The 21,386-nt window shown below is 42.2% G+C and overlaps 1 protein-coding gene across 2 annotated transcripts in view; it reads left to right on the top strand.

The window, feature by feature from the left end:
- Positions 1 to 21,386, top strand: part of bcar1 (BCAR1 scaffold protein, Cas family member) — a 240,737-nt gene that overhangs the window by 25,754 nt on the left and 193,597 nt on the right. Inside the window, exon 2 of one of the 2 annotated variants that reach the window (XM_060838151.1) lies at positions 3,942 to 4,114. The exons of the other annotated variant lie outside the window; for it this stretch is intronic. Within the exon in view, the coding sequence (XP_060694134.1) occupies positions 4,046 to 4,114 (69 nt within the window). The 5' untranslated portion in view covers positions 3,942 to 4,045. The remainder of the gene's footprint in view (positions 1 to 3,941; positions 4,115 to 21,386) is intronic. 2 annotated transcript variants of the gene reach the window in all.

Raw genomic sequence — 21,386 nt, 5'->3', positions numbered from 1 at the left:
TTGTATTTTAATAAATCCATCTGTCGCTGAATGTAGTGCTGTCAGAATCTGCTGAGTTAAGCCTTTTCTCAGGCCACTGGGAGGCCAGATATGTGTGCTTTCAATTAGATTGCAAGCGAAACAGCTTCTGAATAACAAGATGTAGTTTAAAAACATACGGCAATGAGCTATTGTCTCTTGATTCTCTGTAATTTTGCTCAACATTTCTTAAACATCCTGTATTTGCCTTGGGTCTTTAATAGTTCAGCTAAATGTGACTGATTCCTCTTTCCTGTGAGAGAAAGAGGCAACAGAGTAAGGACAGCCATTTTGTTACCTTTACCTGCTTTTCCAGGTCAAATGTCCCTGCCAGCCTATGAAACCAGCTCAAGTCTACATCAGTCTGCAGTTGGTGATTTCCGTAATTATCATGATTGACACCAACTCTGTGATGGAAACTTCAATCGGAGAATTCCTGACAGGCCCAGAATTCAATTTCTCAACTCATTAGCTAAAGTGGTCATTGATTGCATTTGGGCCAGAATATTCCGTTGTGCCATTAGCTGCAAAACCATTATGCACATACTTAGTGACTGAAGGAGCGATCTTGCACTCTGCTGTTGCCGTAAGATTGTGTGTTCATAATGAGATTTCTAACCAAAGAGGGCCTCATTAGGCTTAACGTTTAATTCTTGTGTTGTAGAAAGCAGAGAAAAACAGATTTATTTTGTTCCCCGCGCTGGCTTCTCCCACATCTTTGTTTGCAATGGATTAACTGCAGGTTCTCCTGGAAGCGAATTGGATGCTCCTGCACTTCTCTCTCAATCTCGTCACCTCCTGTTTGTCCAATACTTAGGTGCTCAGCAGAATGTCCTGTTAATGATAATTGCATTAAAATCTGTCATGAGTCAGGGCTTGATTATTTTCATGGGTTGGTTTATTTAAGACAGTAAAGCACATTATAAGGTAAGAAGCAGAGATTACAGCCAAGTGATTGCATCTTACAAACCCAGGGCAGACTAACTGACGGGCAGAATCGTAACATTGTTTGCACATGTGTAAAGGTGAACACTCCAAAAGGCAAGTCACTTTGCAAGACGGCACCCGTTAATGGGCATCATTGCTTGTTAAAACCTTTAATGGCCGAAATCATTACTCCTCCTTTTAATATTCAGCTTCCTATCTTACCAAATGTTAATGGCTTGACGAGCTAGATATCTAGAAGTTTTGATGTAAAATTCAGAGCAGGAACCTGACAACGTCATCTTGCCACTTTCTCTGAAGGACCTCACCAGGCACCAATAACTCAGGGCATGTTCCACAGGCACTGGTCAGTTGCACCCACACCCCTAGACATTGGATCTCACATGTGCCACTCTGTAAGAACCCTGATGCCACATCTTTGATCTACTCACAGGATGCTTCTGCAGTCCATCGTTTGACCTCGGGCTGAACAGGCAATTACCATTGTAATGCTGCTGTAAGGATGCTGTTCACTCATTTAATTTTTCAAAGATGTATATTGGAATGCTTTGGCGGGTAATGAGATAATCACCAACTCCAATCTCTGCTCCAACAGCTCAGCCTCTGAAATATCACATTCATTGCCTTTGTTACAGCACCTACTGTTGATTTATCAATTCTTGTAACTGTTACCTGTTAGTTATCAATTTTAGACAATTAATTTTAAAATCTACTCTTAGCTGACATTGACCTTTGAGTACTTTCCATACCTTTTGAGGGATCATTCTGGTCCTTTTCAGATAAACTGAAGATATTGATTGATTCTGACTCTGTGTTAACCAGCGCTATCAGTATTTTTCATTGGCTGGCATATTTGATTGTGCAACAATTTGGCATGTGAAGCACAGTTGCATTTGATAATTTAAAAAAATTGAACTTGTGTAGACTATCCATGGACTTTCAGTTCATGCCTGACGATTTGATATCCATTCTTGTGTTTTTTTTCTTTTCTTAGACATTGTTGGGATGTTTCAATAATGCTAATAGTATGAGTTTCTTCCATATCTGCCCCCAACAATGTTTCTGTCCTGCTCTCTACGTTTTGCTTTATATGTTATTTATTGTGCCTTTAGCATTCCTTGCTTTGCCGTAAGGCTTGTTTTGCGCCTTGTTCTGTTTGCTCTGCACTGTTCCTTGTTGCAGTCTGCACTTTCTCCCTCTGTTTGAATTTAAGTGCAATTGTTCTTTGTTCAGTTTGGGGCTGATCCCTCACGGCCCTTTAAATTTTAAGGAGTGCAGTGTGAACCAGCTGGCTGCCTGCCCAGCTTTTTCCAGTTCAAAGGCGCTCGCAGTTTGTGAAGAAAGCCTTGTTCTCTTCTGTCCTCTGTACTTATTTCCTCTGTACTGTGGGGACGTCTGTGTGCTTTTGAATCTTTTCTGTCGTTTCTTCCCATGGTCGTCTTGCTGTGTCACCACCTCAATTGTTTCCACTTGATTTTTAAAGAGACAATCCCACTTCTGCTACATAGTGAATGTGCTTTTCTTTTGTTGAGCAAATGAGATACATGGGTTCTATTTACTTGAAGATCTCTGACTTCATTTGCACTTAAACCTCAGTACAAAGTAATAGAAAAATACAGCGCAGTACAGGCCCTTCGGCCCTCTGTTGCACCGATCCAAGCCCACAATCCCTAGATGCATCCTTTGTCAAGGATACTATATTGCAAAATAGCCACAGCCCCTGGTCATGTAGTGATTTCAAGGTACTTGGTTCATCTGCATGCTCTTAAAGTGACAACCCAACAGACAAGCCAAAGCATCCAGCTCTCTTTAGGATGTTCTTTTTGCTTGGAATCCTTTGACTTCTAGTAGCCAACACAGCTATTTCTCACAAGAGGAAAGATCCTGTTAGACAGCTGCTTTCTTCCCCCTAAATATGTTTGGTGTTTCCCCGATGGTTTAGCTGTTGTTGTACTGCCTGGTGTGGGATTCAGTTCTAGCTAAGATTGGTTTTGTGGCTGACCTGTGATAGGTGCTAAGTTTACTCCAACAGAAGGCTTTAGATTTTCCTGTAAAAGTTCATAATATGCGTACACATCTCACGTGAGTATAGTGGCACTTCTTATGGTATGTAAAGGCTTGAATTTTCTACAATACAATGTCTGGCTGACTGATTTCTGCATGCCTTGGAGCAGAGGGATCAGAGGGGATAGGCCAGACATCCTACTCCTACCAGTGATTCACTAACTGCTGTTGGAGCATGTGCCAGCACAGTATTAGAGTGGACAGAATTGGGGTTGACTGAGAAACTCCCATTGTTTGACAATGTCCTTGCACTGGTTTGCTGAGATTTTGGAGATAGCCACAGTGTGGCTACACAACAACAACTGTAGCAATCACCGAATTGTTACAGTGCACAAGGAGGCCATTCAACCCATTGTGTCTGCGTTGGCTGGCCAAACAAGTAAATAACTTGGTGCCATTCTCTTGCCTTCTCCCCATAACCACGTGTATTATTCCTTTTCAAATAGCTATCAAAATTCTCTTTTGAAGTCTTCAGCTGAACCTACGTCCACCACACGTGCAGGCAGTGAATTCTACAATACCCACTCATTCCTCTTCACTTCCCTTCTGCCATATCACCACCCCATTTGGTTTGTAAACTACCAGCTTTCAAGAGAGCATGGAGACCTTTTTATTAAAGCTGTGCCTCTGTGATCACAAACAGTTTCATTGGCAAACCATTCCTAGGATTCGAAACCTGATTTAAAAATAAAATAATGCAGATGACGTAAATCTGTAATGAATTTTGCAGTTTGCAGAAAGGCACAGAATGTTAGTCAGCATCAGCGAAGAGATCAAACAAGTTGGCATTGTAGTTGTGAACCCTTTTGTTTCCAGTTGTTAACTGGATTTAAAACTGATTTAATTGTATTTTTCTTGGCCAGCAAGGTCCCAGGATTTGACAGCGATTTCTGACATTGCTTCTCCCTTTGTAGGGCAGTGTGAATACTGGGGCTTAGCGAATACTGGGCCAGGGGTCTACTCCTGAGATAGAGTTCTGGTTTGATGGAAAGGGCAGAGAAGTTCGGTGTTGAGCTAGATGACACCAGTTCCTGAATGTTTCACTCTGACTGAAGCCAGAAAGGCTGATCTACAGCAGAGCTCTGAGGTAAGTGATTTGGATGAATCTTTTAAAGTTATCGCTACTCTTTCATTCTACGTAGGTCTCGGGACAAAACACCACATTCTTTATAAAACATAAAGACAGGTAACGAGCCATTTGAAGGAACTCACTGTGCCGTCTTAAGCACCAGGTCTCAACGTTCTGTTTCTTTACTTCCTGTTTTTCCACCGTTTTGAGAGTGCTCCTCTTTCCAGTTGTCATATATGGTTTATTATGATTTAGGTTCTGCCATTGATGTAATGCAGCAGCGCTGGCTGGTTTAAACTTCCTCGGGAGTATTGGAATTACAATCAGCAGTGATACATTGTTCACAAATTCAGCTACATAAAATATGAGTGGGTCACATGCAGAATCTGAAATCCTGGCACACTATCCGTGCCTGACAGCAGACTGCAACTTAATTTGTCCAAGGGTTCTGAGGGGCTGGTCACCTCTTCTGGTCCTTTTTTTTCGACATTGCACATAGACTTGTTGATGGACTGCACTCAATTAACAGTTTGTTTTACAACCTGCCTACATATTTAAGTAACAAAAATTCTTGTTGCATAAATTTGGGAGCATTACATATGTGGCACCAGATGTTAAAATCGAGTCAGTCCTTGGGAGCTTGCAGGTCCATTTATTCTGAGTCAGGTCATTCAGAAGTTCAAAGTTAGTTTATATTGAGACAGAATTGGTTTTCTAGGTATTTTCTCACTGTCTTTGGAAGTGTGTGAGTCTGCCTGTGTGCTGAATGGCTCCAGCTGTAGGCTACTCAAAGGAAAGTTGCCACCCAGGTGGATAGTGCTGTTAGAAGGCATACGGTGTGTTAGGCTTCATTTGTAGAAGGATTGAGTTCCGGAGTTGCAATATCATGCTGCAACTGTACAAAACGCTGGTGCGGCCACACTTGGAATATTGTGTACAGTTCTGGTTGCCATATTTCGGGAAGGATGTGGAAGCATTGGAAAAGGTGCAGAGGAGATTTACCAGGATCTTGCCTGGTCTGGAGGGAAGGTCTTATGAGGAAAGGCTGAGAGACTTGAACCTGTTCTCATTGGCAAGAAGAAGGCTAAGAGGAGATTTGATAGAGACATACAAGATGATCAGAGGTTTAGTTAGGGTAGACAGTGAAAGTCTTTTTCCTAGGATGATGATGTCAGCGTGTACAAGTGGGCATGACTACAAATTGAGGGGTGATACATTTAAGACAGATATCAGAGGCAGGTTCTTTATGCAGAGAGTGGTAAGGGCGTTGAAGGCCCTACCTGCTAATGTAGTCAACTCAGCCACATTAGAGAGATTTAAACAATCCTTAGACAAGCACATGGATGATTTTGGGATAGTGTAGGGGGATGAGCTGAGAATAGTTCACAGGTCAGCGCAACATCGAGGGCCGAAGGGCCTGTTCTGCGCTGTATTGCTCTATGTTCTATGTTCTAATCCAGTGAAGCTAGAGGTCTCCTTGTTGCAGACCCTCAGCTCTTGCCTTTTCTCCTTCTCCAGTTGTTGAGAAGAGAAAATTCTTCCTTACCCCTGTTGCAGAGTTTGCAAAGATTCCCTCTAAGGGAGCATACATACTCTGAAATGTATTCTGGTAGAGTCTGTGACATCGCAGCAACATAAACACTTTGTATTTATCCTGTGGTTACTAATCATTTGAGAACTGCAGAGCAAGGACATTGGAACTGAACAGAAATTGACTGACTGGCAGTAAGCACAGAGGATGATGGCCTTTTGCCATGCATTATTCCAACCGCTAGCAATAATTTTACTGAAACTTTCTGGGCTCAGTGCCTGAGGATCCCAGCATGTGTCGACACTGTTTTGTTCTTATCTCTCGACTCTGGAATGAACATGGGAGTTAATTTGGTGTTTTGTAAGAGACCAGTGAGAAGTAACATGCCCCAATGCAAGATGACTGCTTCATCCTCACCAACTCCATCCCTCTTAAAGCAAGGCTGAGGTAGTCAAGTGTGAGGTTATCTCACTCTGACCTCCCTCACACCCCTCAGTTTGGAAAATAATGTCTTTTCTCCTTCAATTAATGGTCCCTCTCCCATCAGGAGTCCCCTTCCTTTTTCCAGTTTATAGATGGCTGGATGGTGTTAGTGTGGCAGCGAGCATAGACCTTGGTTTCTCCATCACTATGGGTCAGGAAAGGGTAAACCAGCCAGAGTTTCTAGTTTTGACACTAATCCTGTAACCCTGCTTTTCCCATTCTAACCCTTCTAGCCTGCACTTCCCTGGACTGATTACTTTATCAGTCAGCGTGATCTTTCGGTGCGTTAGTGTGCAACCTGAGGAAATATCTGTGGAGGTTCTTACTTCCAGGGATGACATCTGTACAGCAGTCTGTTCACTGCATTGTGCAGCTGAACCTTTCTAAGCTGTTGTAGTTTAATGAAACTTGGAAATAAAGGTACAGGTTTCAGTTCATTATCACGTTGTCTGGTTTCCCTTCGTAGCCGCATGCTGTGTTGAATCTTGCCTTGTACAGTCTGTGTGTATGCAGGACATGTGGTAGGTTGTTGAGAATGAGTATAGCTGGCTAGTGAGCTGGTCTGTGCAGTGAGAAGCTTTGGACGATAAAGAAACCACACCCCAGCCAAGCAAAATGACATAGGAACAGGAGCTTGATTAGACCACATGACCCATCATGTCTGCTTTATCATTCAATAAGATCCTAAAGAACGTTGGCATAAAGTTCACATATCCTCTGATGTCTTGATACCTTTGCCCAAAATCTATCAATTTTGGTACATTTCAGTGGAGTATCTGTAGCTCTCTGAAATTCTCTATGCCGAAAATTCACAACTCCTTACCTCAATCCTCAATCCCTTATCCTGAAACCACAATCTCTTCAAACCCCGAAAGTGTGGAAGCAGGCCATTCAGCCCATTGAGTCCATACAGATCCTCTGAAGAACATCACACGTAAATCTACCACCCCTGACCCCTTCCCTGTAACCCTGCATTTCCTATTCTAACCCACCTAGCTTGCACATCCCTGGACACTATGGGTAACTTAGCATGGCCCATCCACCTAACCTTCACCTCTTTGGGCTGTGGGAGGAAACTGGAGGACTTAGAAGAAACCCATTCAGACACAGGGAGAATGTGCAAACTCCACACAGACCCAAGGCTGGAATCGAACTTGGGGTCCTGTCCCTGCTAACCACTGTACCACCCCTTGCCTATTGCTTGCTCTAGTCTTTCACATCAGGGGAACCAGCCTCTCAGCATTTACCTTGTCAGACTCCCTTTCTTACAATGAATTAAACACTTGTTCTTGTATTGGTTTTTGTATATCCCTACAGGTAAGGTAACAGCATGACAGGCCTGTATCTGATTTTCTACAGATTGTGTTCATGCCACCCTGGCATGTTTGTTGTTTGTAATGTTTGATACCATCATATTTAAATTAACATATGGTTTCTTCTGCTTTCCCAAAGAAAACAATGAAGGGCTTGTCAAGAATTTTAGTGAAGCCAGCCTCCTCCACTTCTTTGAAAAGCTCAAACCATGTAAGCTGCCTGTGGAAATGTACTTTGATGTGTACGAAATAGTAAATAACTTCAAGCAATGTGTTGTTAGATCCACAGTGGGAGCTCCCTGTACTGGCTCTGATCCAAGTTTCTGGCCTGGAGTGAAAACAAGCAGTCAATTTATTTAATTTCAGATCAGTTTATTTTTGACATTTGTAGTGCTAGATTTGCTATATTAGTGGCTGCATAGCTAAATGTTGCTTGTGAGCGAACGTCTTTTTAATATCAGTTGCTCCAGTTGTACAGGGTTTGGGTGAGACCGCATCTGGAGTACAGTGTGCATGATTTTGCTTTCTATATTTTGGCAGGGATATGCAATGAAGGTTCGGTATATTAGTTTCTGGGATGTGTGGTTGCCGTGTGATTTGAAGGCTGAGTGAATTGGGCCTAAATTAGTCACATGTCAACTCCTTCCCAAAAGCATAGCAGAAAACGGGCTTTTCACAAAACGTCCTGAAAGATCAGATCCGTTTCCAACAAGGTCTCCCATCGCAACACCTCATGCCTCTCCCTTTCGTTTTTCACCACGAGCATCTGATGAAGAAAGTATTGGAGCACTAGAATTTCAAACCCATTACAAAGGTCTTTCTAAACTGCTTAGTGCGTCAGAGCTTTCAGTGATTTCCAGCAGGCATCTCGAAGCATCTGGAGAAAAACTGCCAGCAATGTAGATCCTCCAAATTCTCACATTCAAATGACAGCTCAGAGTTTTGAGCTCCCATTTGAAATTGTGGAGCCTAATGGAATAGAGTTGTCCTTTCTTGGCTTTCTCCAGCCTCCTAAATGGTTTGCTGATTAAGAAATAATCATAGAATCCCTACAGTGTGGAGACAGGCCCTTAGGCCCTTTGGCCCAACAAGTCTACACTAACCCTCCGAAAAGGATCCCACCCAGACCCACTCCTAACGAATGCACCTAACTTCCACATCCCTGAACCCTATGGGCAATTTAGCATGGTTACCTCACCTCACCTGCACGTCTTTGGATTATGGGAAGAAACTAGAGGACCCAGAGGAAACCCACACAGACACTGGGAGAACGTGCAAACTCCACACACATAGTTGCCCGAGGCTGGAATCAAACTGGTCCCTGTTGCTGTGAGGCAGCAGTGCTAACCACTGAGCCACTGTGACGTGGTGGGTAAACGATTTCCTTCCAGACCTTTATGACAACTGGAGAACTAGAATGATACTTCGGAGAAATCCAAGGTAAATCTAGTGGCAAGAAAGGTGGTCCGATTGTAGTGTCCTTGTCCAAGCCACATACCCAGCCTCAAGCTGTTAATTAATCGAAACTAGCACAATCTTCACCAAAAGCATACGTTTGTCCCCTGCTTACAGAAGTCTGGTGACTGGTAATGTGTCAAAGTTAACTTCAAGTAATAAAACCTGCTACAACACCTATATGTATATTTCCCTATTTTACGTTCCTGAAGCTAGCCTCTGTTGTCCTCTGTGGCCTGTATTGCACCACTGAAATCATTAACTGTTCCCTGGAGGCTCTGTTTATTTTATGTGTTTCAACCAGTTTCAGTCACCACAGCGGTTTAAGTCATGACCAACTAATTCTGATTATGAGCTGCTGTTTTCTCAGGATCAGGCGAAATCCAATAAAAAGGGGAGCTGAAATTCTCCATGAAGGAGGCAGGTTTGATATACTTTGTGACTGAGATTGATGCCACATATACTGAATAGACTGCCAAATCAATTCATAAGATTTACCTTCGTTATATATACAATGTATACTTTATGATTGATGGAATTTTCCTGTTACTTCATGTTTAACTGATGTTGATTCTGGACTTTAGGTGGTTACCTAAAATAGTATTGAGCATTTATTTTTTGTTTGACTCAATATAGTATAGTATAGTAAAATTTATTTTGTTATAAACCATGGAATCACATGGCCTCGTTCTTTCAATAAACAGCTGGGAATTTTTCATAATAAAACAAAAATTGCTCTCAGTCAAGAACCAAACAGCTGAGAGTTTTTGAACTCTCTGGGAATCATTGGGTATGGGGAGTGGGTGGGAAATAAAGTTGAAATAGGAGTATGTTGAAGCCAGGAGTATGTTGAATGGCAGGAGGGGGGTGTCATTTGGTCCGTGCCTGCTCCTTTTTCTCACCTTCAGATTGCAGCTCCGTTTTCTGAGTTTTGTGTCATTTGGAATTGTGAAGCCTAATGTGTCCCGTCTCCATTACATGGGCAAACATCTGTGCTTACTCCAGCCAAATGTATAATTTGCTGATTAAGAAATGGGCAAATGGTTTTCTTCCAGCCCTTTTATGGCAACTGGAAAACTAGAGTGATACTTCAGAGAAACCCAAGTTGATATTAGAGGATACCACCTTCCTCTTTGTGATATTCTCGCCATTTCTCTCTGCAGGCACAGCTATCGTCAGAAATGTGGCACATGGACTGTCAAAAGTGGGTACTGTTAGTCTGTAGCACCAGGGGTCAGGGAATCCATGTGCTATAATGAAAATTGTTGGAAAAGCTCACAGTTGGGGAACAACTGCAGCAAGATGTCGAGCAAATGTATCAGGTTGATGGCTTCACAACAGAACTAGGAAACGTTAGAGATGTTAAAGGTTTAGAATAAAAGGGTAAATGGGAGGGGTGTGATAGGATGGAAGCAGGAGAGAGAATTAAAAGATACAAGCTAGTTGTACAGGGCTAGAGCAAATGATGGCAGGGCAGATGGGGAAAAAAAACATTGCCACGTGAGCTTGCTTCTGAAAACAAAACCTGCAAAGAGAGAGAAAAATAATCCGGGACTCTACTTTGAATCTGTAAGGCCTCATTAAAAGATGAGGTGCTGAGTATATCAAAGCACCCAACGTGATGGCATCAGTTGATATTCTAGTACAGGCATGAGGATGATGGGCCAAATGGCCTCCTCTTTAGTCAATATATTGGAACTGCACTCCAGCTGCAGTCAATATGTTGAGGGGGAAAAAAAAAACAAATAAGTCATTTGCCTTCTAGGATGCGTCATGAGAATGATAGTTTCAAGGCCAGATGTGTTTGCATCATCAAATTTAAGACCAGTACAGTGAGGAGAGGAGTGTAACAGCACTTAGTGAAATATTGCTTGCTGCAGCCACTGATTTGCTGAGTGAATGATTAGACTCGCTGCTTTCCAGCCCTTGTATATTGGCTCATTTTCATCTGCAGTTTATGGAAATTGTGGTCAAAGCATAAAACATTCTTGGCATGCTTGTTATGCATTAATAAGGGATTGGCTGGATGGGATTGTTCTTGTGACCAGCCACCTTGTAAGTACACTGCCATCCACATTCTCCCAGCCCCCAGCCCATACTGTGACAGCTTTAGCAGAGTGTAAGACGTTGAGAGGACTCATGGCTTGAGAATGCGTTATTTCGTGAGATGGCTCAATCTGTGGACCAGAACAAGTTGACTTAAGACCAAAGCCAGTTTCACCCGAATGGGATTTCTGACAAACAATCTTCAGCACAAATGATTTTCTCCTTTTGTTATAGTGAAAGCAATTGTGCAACTTGGGCTCAGGTCTGATTACAGCGATCCACCTCAGGGAATCTTGCATTAGAGTTGGCAGCATTTGGACCTGTGTCAGTGCATTCCTCTAAAATGTGATTACTTCCTGCACATAATCACTAGAGGAGGCAGCAGCAATGTTTCCTCCCCGAATTGCAAAATAAAACCCAAGAAATCTTTGATGTAAACAAGATGGCAATCCTAGATGTGCTAGAACAAATAAATCCCAGAAAAGGTTGTACTTTTCCCAGCATTTTGAGACAGCAAGAGGATTTGTAATGTATTGTTGGACTTTGAGGGAGCTGATGAACTCTACGGGGATCTCAAAAGGGGTGACTACACGTCCCAGCAACTGAAAACCAATGTAAAACCCGATAGAGCGATGCTGCAAATTAGAAACAAAAAGGGAAATTGGTGGGTAAGGTCCTGGCAGCATCAGTGGAAAGAAATCCAAGTTAATGTTTTGTGTCGAGTGACCCTTCCTCCGAACTGATGGTAGCGAGGAAAATGTTGGTTTAGCCAAGGAGAGAGAGAGCAAGAGTTGAAGAGACAAAGGAGTTGATAACAATCTGACAAGGAGGGTGGATAACTATTAATGGGAACTGTTCATGGCTAACAATGGGTTGTGTATAATAACAGGCTATGTGATAACAAGGTCTGGTGTGCTGATTGGGATAAGGAGATGGGAGAGCTCAGGCCCTAAAGGTGTTGAACTCAATATTAAGTCTATAAGGCTGCAGGTCCCCAAGCAGAAAATGAAGTGCTGTTCTTTGGGCTCACACTGGAGTACTGTAGCAAGCCTGAGACTGAGATGTTGGCCAGGGAACAGGGCAGTATGTTGAAATGGAAGGCAACTGGAAGCTCAGGGTCTTTTTTGCAGGCAGAATGTAGGTGTTCTGTGAAATGGTCACCCAGTCTATGCTTCATTATTCACTCCTTTGTCTGTCTAAATGCTTTTCTCTCTCTTTGGCCTCTATCCCCACCTATCATTTACTCCTTTACCTCCCCTCCCCCAACCCCATCTTCTGTATATGAACTGATATTTTCCTAGCTACCATCAGTTCTGAGGGAGGGCCACTTGACCTAAAACGTCAACTTTGATTTCTCTCCACCGATGCTGCCAGACCTCATGAGCTTAAAGACCAATGTATTCCACTCATGAACCAGAAGCATTCTACTCTGACAATAACCTAATAAAGAACAAACCAATATAAATACCGGAAGAAACATCAAAGCAGCGCTTCACACGAGGCTCCAACAGCACTGATGATGTTCCCTAGCCAGGGAACGAAACGTTTGCAGCAAAAACTTCCAGCTCGGAGAGCAGAACCACAACATAACCTAATAAACATTAGTCAACACAGATTCACAATGAGGTGTTCCTGAAGTGACTTTCCAAGTAGCCCATGGGAAAAGCTCCTCTGGGTTTGAGGCGCACTTCACAAATGCTGGACAAAAGGTTATGCGCTAAGTTCGAAAATGGAAGCAATGTAGAATGAAATTTGGAAATTGATATGAAATTTGGCTAATGACCAAAAATCCAAACAGTTTGTGGAGAAGTATAATTTGGATGTGGGGGAGGTACAGACTTGTGTTCTGCTCTTTCAAATTTATTTCAATGACTTGGATTCAGTCACTGAGTGTGAATAAATGTTCGAAGTTGTCTTGGCATTGTTAGTCAGGGTTAACCCTCGGCATGGCATGACCCACTCAGCGCTGGTGTAACCTTCTTTGCATTGGTGAGATGTGTACGTTTGTAGATACTTCCCGGATATACTGCCTCTCGCCTCTGGCCAGCTGAATGCACCGGCATTGTTTTCTGTCTGACCCTCCCACAGATGTCAGGAAACACCTTTCTCAATCAGGAACAGATACTGGTGAATGTATTGTCTGGTGCAAAGAAGTGGAAGGAAGTCTCACTAACCCTGGAGAATTAAAACACAAGGAGCTATCCTGAGTAGAGCTGTTGAGTGTGTCTGGGCTTTGAAGAGCAGCATATCCATTGTACTTTTCAAAATGTGGTAAACAAACCATTAGTTTTGTTAGATTGGTTTACTTATGGTTTGGTTCCCTTCCAAAATGTCTGGCATCCTACACTCTCTTCCAGTCTTTTTCTGAATACTTCTCCATGATAGCTCCAGTGCTACAATTGTAGAGTGTGGCAGCATACATACAGCACAGGAGCAGAGCCTTTGGCCCACATGAGAACATCCTATCTACTTCAGCTCTTTGAAAGAGTTCTCCAATTAGGCCCACTCCTGTGTTCTATCACTACAGCCTAGCAATATCATCTTTTTTTTGTCACTTATCTTAAGTCAGTCCTCTGGTTTATTGAGTTTCCAGTGGAAAGAATTTCTCTCTCAATCAAAAGCTGTCATTATTTGCAATCCCTCCATTAGATTTTTCCTTAACCTGCTCTACGTTAAGGAAACCAATCCTAATTTGAGGCTCTCTACATAACTGAGTTCCTTCCTGTCAACAGTTTCAGCTCCCTGGCCACAACCTCCTAAACTGTACTGCTCGAAATAATATCTAACCACTGATCTCTAAAGTTTCAATGCAAGTTCCTTGCTTTTGTACTTTGTTTCCCTAATCATAAAACCAAGGACCCCATATTATTTTTTTATTTTTGTGTAAAAGCCTTCTGTCCTATCGCTTTCAAAGATTTCTGTCAGTGAATCCCCTGGTGTCCTTGTTTCTGCATTCCCTTCAAGGAAGGTTGCTGTCATGATCAGAGGGAAGGGGTTCAGGGACATGACGATGAACATAATCTGCCCATACTCCCTATTCACACAAACACTGTCAGGAAGGAGACTGGCTTATGATAAGAAACAGAAACAGTGGCTGATGCTCCCTTCCCTAACGCAGCGTCATTGGAAGAAGTTGCTATGCTGCTCTAGCTCTTAACTAACAGCAACAAACTTGGAACAGGATGGGAATTTATCCAGAAGATATCTAGTTTTGTATTTTTCATTTATGCACTGGTGAAAGAATTGGAGTGTCCAGGTGAGGATTGTTACATTTCATTTTATTGAATAACATTTTAACGCATTTTTCTGTTGCTGGGCTCCAGGTATATGTAAGGCAGCCAACTGAATAGTTCAGATGAATCTCTTGTTTACTGTTCTATTATTTCAACCCATTTAATCAATTGATCACAATTTGACACACAGACACACACACAGACACACACACAGACACAGACACACACTAAATGTAAGAAAATCCATTGACACACATTGATCAATGGTAGTGGAATGGGCAGAAAGGGGCACCGGCCTAATCTTAAAGTGTTGATCGAGGAGGTAGGTGAACCCTTCTCTGTCTCTGAATCAGGAGGTATCTCTCTCTCTGTGTCTCTCTGTGTGTGTGCCCCTCTCTCTCTCTCTCTCTCTTTTCTCTGTCTCTTCTCTCTTTTTCTTTCCTGTCTCTCCTCTCTCTCTCTTTCTCAAGCTTTAAGTCTTGCTCTCACCCAAGATGAAATGATCATTTATCATGTAGGCAAATGACAGGTCTGACTCAGTGAAGTTATTGAGGCTAAAAAGGTGAAGTCATGTCAGTATTCGAGGATGGAAAATTTCCTTTTCAAAAGTGCAATTGAATCTCTCCAAAAACACTACTGGCTGCAGTACTGATCTTCCTTTTAACTCTCTTATGTATTGTGAGCTGGATAAAATTTTATGGAGTAGAGAGTTAAGTGACCAAGTCCATATGCCATGTTGCTCACACAGACATAAACCTTCATCGTGTAGATACCCAGGGGCCTCATTGGCCTCTTCATTCACGGTAGTGGCTGAGAGGCACCAAAGAGCTGCTGTAAATTGCTCCTTTGTCAAGAACATAAATTGTGAAGAAAGTACATTGTGTATTTGCTGCAGCGCATGGATTAAAGTTATAATGTGTTTTGTACCTAGAGAACATGTCCTATGTATAATCCTGTCCATCATGAGAGAACATATTCGCGAAGGTTTGACTTCTGTCTGAATGCTTCCTGCTGACAAGCTACTTCCCATAAATTTACCACTTCAGCCTGACTGGTTTGGGAGGGACTTTTCTCTCTTCAGGTGCACTGGATTTCTGGTAAAATGCACCAAATCAACTCACACTGTGGTATGACACTGCCCTCCAGTCCCTAATGCAGTGTGAATTTATTACATTATATTTCTGATCCATAAAGTTTTACCATCCCAAAAACCAATTTCTCCAAAATACGCACCACCAGTCTGCAACAGGCTTAACAATTTCAAATGCCTGATCTAATAATCACTTCAACTTCTTTGTAGAAAACCCACTAATGTCACCCACTAATATTGAGTGTACTGCGCTCCTCGTGTAGCTACCTCAACCTATTGGAAGCACGGATCTGAACATTGCTGCAACACATGGAGATGACAGAATTCCTGTTGACACGGGATGGTGCATCAGATTGGATTTGCTCTCCTGACAGGTGCTGAGTAAACTAACCTCCACAGTCACCTCAGTGCGTTGCTACAAATCATGTTGTTGTCTTTGATCTGTCAAGCTTTCCTATTGTACAGGACAGTGGTGGTGGTAGTGAAATAATTCCATCACCTCCTTTTTTATACTTCAGTGAACCTTTTGGCCTGTGATTAAACCAGTAGATGCTGTCACACTCCCATCAGTTCACACTCTGTATTGCAGGCCATAGCATTTTATCTAGGTCACATCCACAGACCGTTAATATGCGTGAGTAGGAACTCTACCATCAGCCTGCCCATTCCCAGATTAAGTTGCTCCATAAAATCTATCTCTTCCACTACACTTTACCTGCCTTGATGATGTTCTGTGAATCACCTTAGAATGTCTTCTTTCTGCATTCAGAAAATACAGAAAAGTGAGGGCATGAAACATAGTACAGAGGAGAATTGGTTTGGAAACTTTGTTCAGTCACTCTGGATTTTTGACTCTTATCCACAGTTAGAATCTGTGTGAAACATTTTGACTCATAAGTTCTTGACTGTGGGCAGAATTCCATCTGTGGTTTCTCAGCATACAAATGCCATTAGAAGGCCAGGGGTCCAGTCACTGCACTCCGAGACTTCAAGTGATCAACTAAAGTAAAATAGTGCCTCAAAATCCCAAGAAGGGCAGGATCGTAAGTGGAAAAGCCCTCTGCATATTGTGCAGGCTGAATTATAATGGAGGAAACTCCATTGAACCTTTGTCCTTTATGTCAGTGTGTTATTGAAACTTTAATTTCCCACAGATTCTGAATATCCACAGGAGTACCCATCAGGCAGGAACAAAACATGTCCTTTCCAACAGTTGGCCCCATAAGTTTGATTCTGGGTGTCAGTCTGTCACAGTCACCTCGCATATTTAACAAAAGTCACCCAGTAACATTTAAAAGCTGGAGCCAAAGAGATTTTCCGGGGTTTTTTTTACACATTCAGAACCAGCCCCAGGCTCTGCTTGTGTATGACTTAGAGTCTTGTACACATCCGAAAGGAATCTCTTTGCTGTACTGCTCCATTTTGTTGGATTATCAGTTCCTCAGCTTGAACTAAAGTAGGTTTTGTTTCTTCTATTTGATTTTGACCTGTTGTTGGGGAATAGATTGGAAAATACAACGACACCAAACCTATCCAATTCCCTTTTGCACTGTGCTCCATGCACCAATCAATCTGTGCCCTTGCTGCCAATCAATACATTGATTTCATGTCTCCAAGTGGAGCCTACCAAACGCATTGACGTTTCACACCTTGAGAACAGGGCATGCAGAATATTGCTGGAGGAGGAGCTTGATTGTCTTCTGTCTCTAAAGGTTGCATTTTCTCAGGAAGCAGTTGTACAGAATATCTTTTTGCCACGTTTAAGCTGCATTAAAATCATGTTCAAAGTTTATGTCCGCAGAGCTATTAGGTTTTCAGGTGTCCCACGTCTAGCCTCACTCTCCAGTATTTCGACTTGACTGCGATCGGGAGCATTGAACCACACAGACAGCCACGTGGCACATTCCTATAAGCCACAACAGGGTTGTATTGCCTGTGGAGCCTGTGTTTGGAGAATGGTTTGTTGGGATAAGGCAACTGATGTACTTGGTGCTGACTGAACAACTTGGGAAGTTCCAGGAAAGGGGAGCAGAGAGCCGTGGAATGTTCTGTGGATGCTCTGCTGAGATGATTGTTATTTTTCTGTGGGCTGTATGCATGTTGAACTTGCTGGTAGCTGGTAGCCACGAGTTCAAAAGCACCTTTTATGCTTTATCCAGTTTTATCCACAATCTGATGACTCAGGGGGTTGATGGTTCTGTGGCTTGGCAGGTATTCCTCACACACGTCTTTTCACAGACCAAAAGAGAATCTTTTTATAAAAAATCTATTTTTCTTTTTTAATATTTGTAACGTTGCATCAGTAAGCAGATACTCAGACGGTATCTAAATGTTGGAGCTCATTGGGAAGTATTAATTCTAATATTTTTTCCCAATTTTTAAAGACACCAACGATCTCCACGCTTGAAGAGGTGGCCAAATGACACCCACTGCATTATGGAATAGTGCTTTGAACTGGGTGTTCTCCCATTATTCTCTGCCTGAGGAAGCCTCGCATTCATGCGGTGTGACCCTCGCCTCTGTTCACACTTTCCGTGGTTGAAAGCTGAGCTGCACTAAGTGTAGATCAGCAGATGGAGACCTATGGTCCAACAGTTTTAAGATGTGGAGGTGCTGGTACAATTTTATGCAATGCTGCAGTTCCGTACAACAGTGTATTTGTGCCATAGGCATTCATAGCACAGGAGGCCATTCAGCCTGTTGTGTCTGCCCTGGCTCTTTTTCAGAACAATCCAGAATTAATCTCTGTGCCCTGAACTGTACCCATAAACCAGGGTTTCAGATATTTCTCTAATACAAAAACTGCTGTGCATCACGATTTGGATGTTCCCAGTTGGAAAACATTTCAACAGCTCCTTTAAAATACATGTTCTTTTTAGCTCATGGTTTCTCCCTTTCCCCAACTCCCCCACCCCTCCCCCACCCCCACGTCAGCATCCTGGGAGCTTTCCCTCCATAACCATTGTGCTGCAGATAGCATTGAGAAACTACTTGAAGAATAAAGTACAGTTTTTAAAATACTGTGAAGAATGACATTGTTGATTGAGACAAAGAGATCATTTCATTGGTGGGTTTTCCCCAAAGTGGCTCCAGTGATGTGACTAAATACTTTATACATCATAAAGAAATCAAGCCGGAATATTTCTGTATTCATAGCAGCACAATGCGAATTCCACATTTGCTGGAACGATTTAAGACTGCCTCAGTGCCAAGCTGTTAAATTAAAAGAGTATTTAGTAGTGTTTCATTTTGCATAAATGCCATTCCCTTTTTCTAAGATGCATCTTTAGTAAGATCAAGCTTGTAACATTATTGCATATTCCTACAGCATGTACAGTGTGAAAACTGGATCTTCATTTTCTGGCCTGATACGTTATGCTAATGCATCGTACAAAGTATGATGTGGTCAGCTTTGCTTATCTGACCTGCATTTAGTTTGAAGTTCTCCAGTAAAGGTTGCAAGTGAGCTTTGAGACTTGCTCGTGTCATTTCTTCAACGCTCAAGCACGAAAGCAGCGTGGTTGAATTTTGCGAGTTGTTGAAATCCCTAGAGACATTGAGGATTACCCCCTCTCAAAGCTCTGCACAAACCGCTGTGGCACCAGAAGTGGTCAGCTATTTCCATAGTTACTGGGAATTAAAAACGAGAACTTTGATCTGATGATAATGGCGTTTCCACTGAATTAGGTGGGGTCCCCGAGGGCAGTGGGGGAACTGCTGCACCATTCCTCGTTTTCAAAATTAGTGTTTTACACCTATAGCAGCAAGAGAAGGCTATTTAGCCCCTTACCCTTGTTCCACTATACCGATTGCAGCTGATCTGTTCTTTCACTCCATGGCTGTGAATATATCATGTTTTCAGTCAGAGAGTGATTGTTCCAAATTGAGGTTACTAGGAAATAGCCACTTGGTTGCTAGTGAAGAAGTAATTACACTCCGATAAGTGGCTCCCAATAGCAGCCTGCCTGATATTAGGACTTAGAGTGGTAAGCACTTACCCAATTTATCCCCGGCTCCTATCACCAGAAGAGGAACTTGTGAGAATATGACCTCACACAGCCGCTGCTTTATTTATGGAATTATTTTCGCAGAAAATGCATCATCTTTAAATCAGGGAATGATCACAACATCATTACTCAAAGATTAGGGGAAAGCTGGAATTCTGTCTCATCTCAAAAAAGCTGCAGAGGCGAGGACCATTTTATAGATTTTTGTTGAGTGAAGTTAGGAAGAAATGCATGTTGACTGCAGTCTCTTTAAATGAGAATACAGCATCTAGGGCTGAATGGCCTAAGTGTGTCCATATTTACTCATCAGGCACTGTACAGTTGGTGACAAGTCTGAAATCATTGCAATCCAAATGTTGCTTATCGTAATGAGTGTAGGGAAAATGATGATCGCGCTGTGCTTTTCTGGAGCTGCAGTGAGAAATAAGAATGAAATTTGGGGCCTGTGAGTGTTGGATTCTGATGGGGAGAGTACAATTAATGTTTTCGATATTTTGATTATTATTTGCAGTCAGGGTGCTTAGGAAAATATGTCTTAATGTTTTGCCTTGCACTGACAAAGATGTGTGCTAAAACTTCTGGATTGCAATTACATTAAACTGAATAATTTATCAATAATAAAACCAGCCTGTTAGTACCACAGCGTGAAATTCACAAATGAAGCTCTAAACATCACTCGCCATGTTTATACTATTTAACACAAAATACAAATTCAACTTAAAGTTGTACATTGTTCTTAATCCAGCTATAATGTACACTTTGTATATGGCACGCTTCCACAACCAGCAGTAGAATAATGATAGATAATTATTTTTAAGTGATGTTGATTTGATGGATAAATATTCACCAGAGCAGACACTCCCTGAAGTGCTGTGGGATTTTTAAAAAATCCTCCCGAGAGGGCAGACGTGGCTTCCGACAGCATTACACTCCTCCCTCAGCTGTGTCAGCCAAGATTTTGTCCTGAACTCGTTGGCATGGAGCTCAAACCCATACCCTTCTGGTTTCTGAGATGAGCAATTCTGTCATTGAGCCACAGCTGAGCTAACAGCCAAGACTGTGTCTGCCATTGAATAAACCAGAAGAGCCACAAGACTTCTCAGTACCAGCAATGAATAGAGCACAATTCAGTGAAACTAGGTTAATATGCAATTGAAAATCTTTCTATCCTGTGAGCACCATTCCCAGGGAAAGACTGCAATAATGAGGAATATTGTTGCAGGTTTCATTGTTTACTGTGACCAGTTGGTTTGGACATGTGTCGCCACATGAATTAAAGCAGGAAACATGACTTCCTGCAACCGCAATCAATGGACCTTTGATGCTATCGGACAATTGATGTCTGCGCTGAAAATCAGCCTCGAGTTCCTGCTGCTATATCGAGAGAACAAATCAGATGTAGACTGAGAGCTGGTGAGCTAAGCTTACACTACCCAGCTGCCATGATACCAAGCACACTGCAATTGCCAATTATCATTCTAGCTCTAATTACTTTTACCCCTAATCATAAATAGGCACGTGCACATACAGGCAAACACATACAAATACCTTTTTCCCCACTTTGAAATGATATGCAGTGCCTCTCCATCATCCATAAACTGGAAACCACACCATTTGTGCTAATAGCACAGCTGCATTACAGACAACTGATGCTATCAGTTAGATTGAATTAAGTAGATGCAGTCTAGCAATCAGAGGCTGGTGTCTCCCCGTTGTGTCAGCCAACATAATGCATTCTGATTAATAAGGTTTTATAGCCTGTCAGTGCAAAGAACGATACTTTCATCCTGCTGCAGTGAGCTATGGAGAATGAGCATGGCGACCACAAGTAATTACCAACAGCATGACATCATTTGCAAGTGATACGATGATGGGATTAAATACCATATGAGTTTACTCTGTTATGTCTGATTTATAATGGAAGCCAAAAAAAAAATATGGACTGGGTACTACGCTCAATCCAACATTGCACAATAAGCAAAAATGCAGAGACTCAGGTATTTGACAGATTTTTTTATTAAAAAAGTTATGGGAGCTGTGGGAGGAAACAAGCAGGAAAGTGTAGTTAAAACCACAATCTGATCAGCTGTGGTCTTATTGGATGGTGGAGCAGGCTTGTTGGACTAAATGGC

This window comes from Hemiscyllium ocellatum, chromosome 17 (assembly GCF_020745735.1).
Source record: "Hemiscyllium ocellatum isolate sHemOce1 chromosome 17, sHemOce1.pat.X.cur, whole genome shotgun sequence".
Taxonomy (NCBI): domain Eukaryota; kingdom Metazoa; phylum Chordata; class Chondrichthyes; order Orectolobiformes; family Hemiscylliidae; genus Hemiscyllium; species Hemiscyllium ocellatum.
The sequence above is the reverse complement of the archived record's forward strand: the minus strand, read 5'-3'. Positions and strand labels throughout refer to the sequence as shown.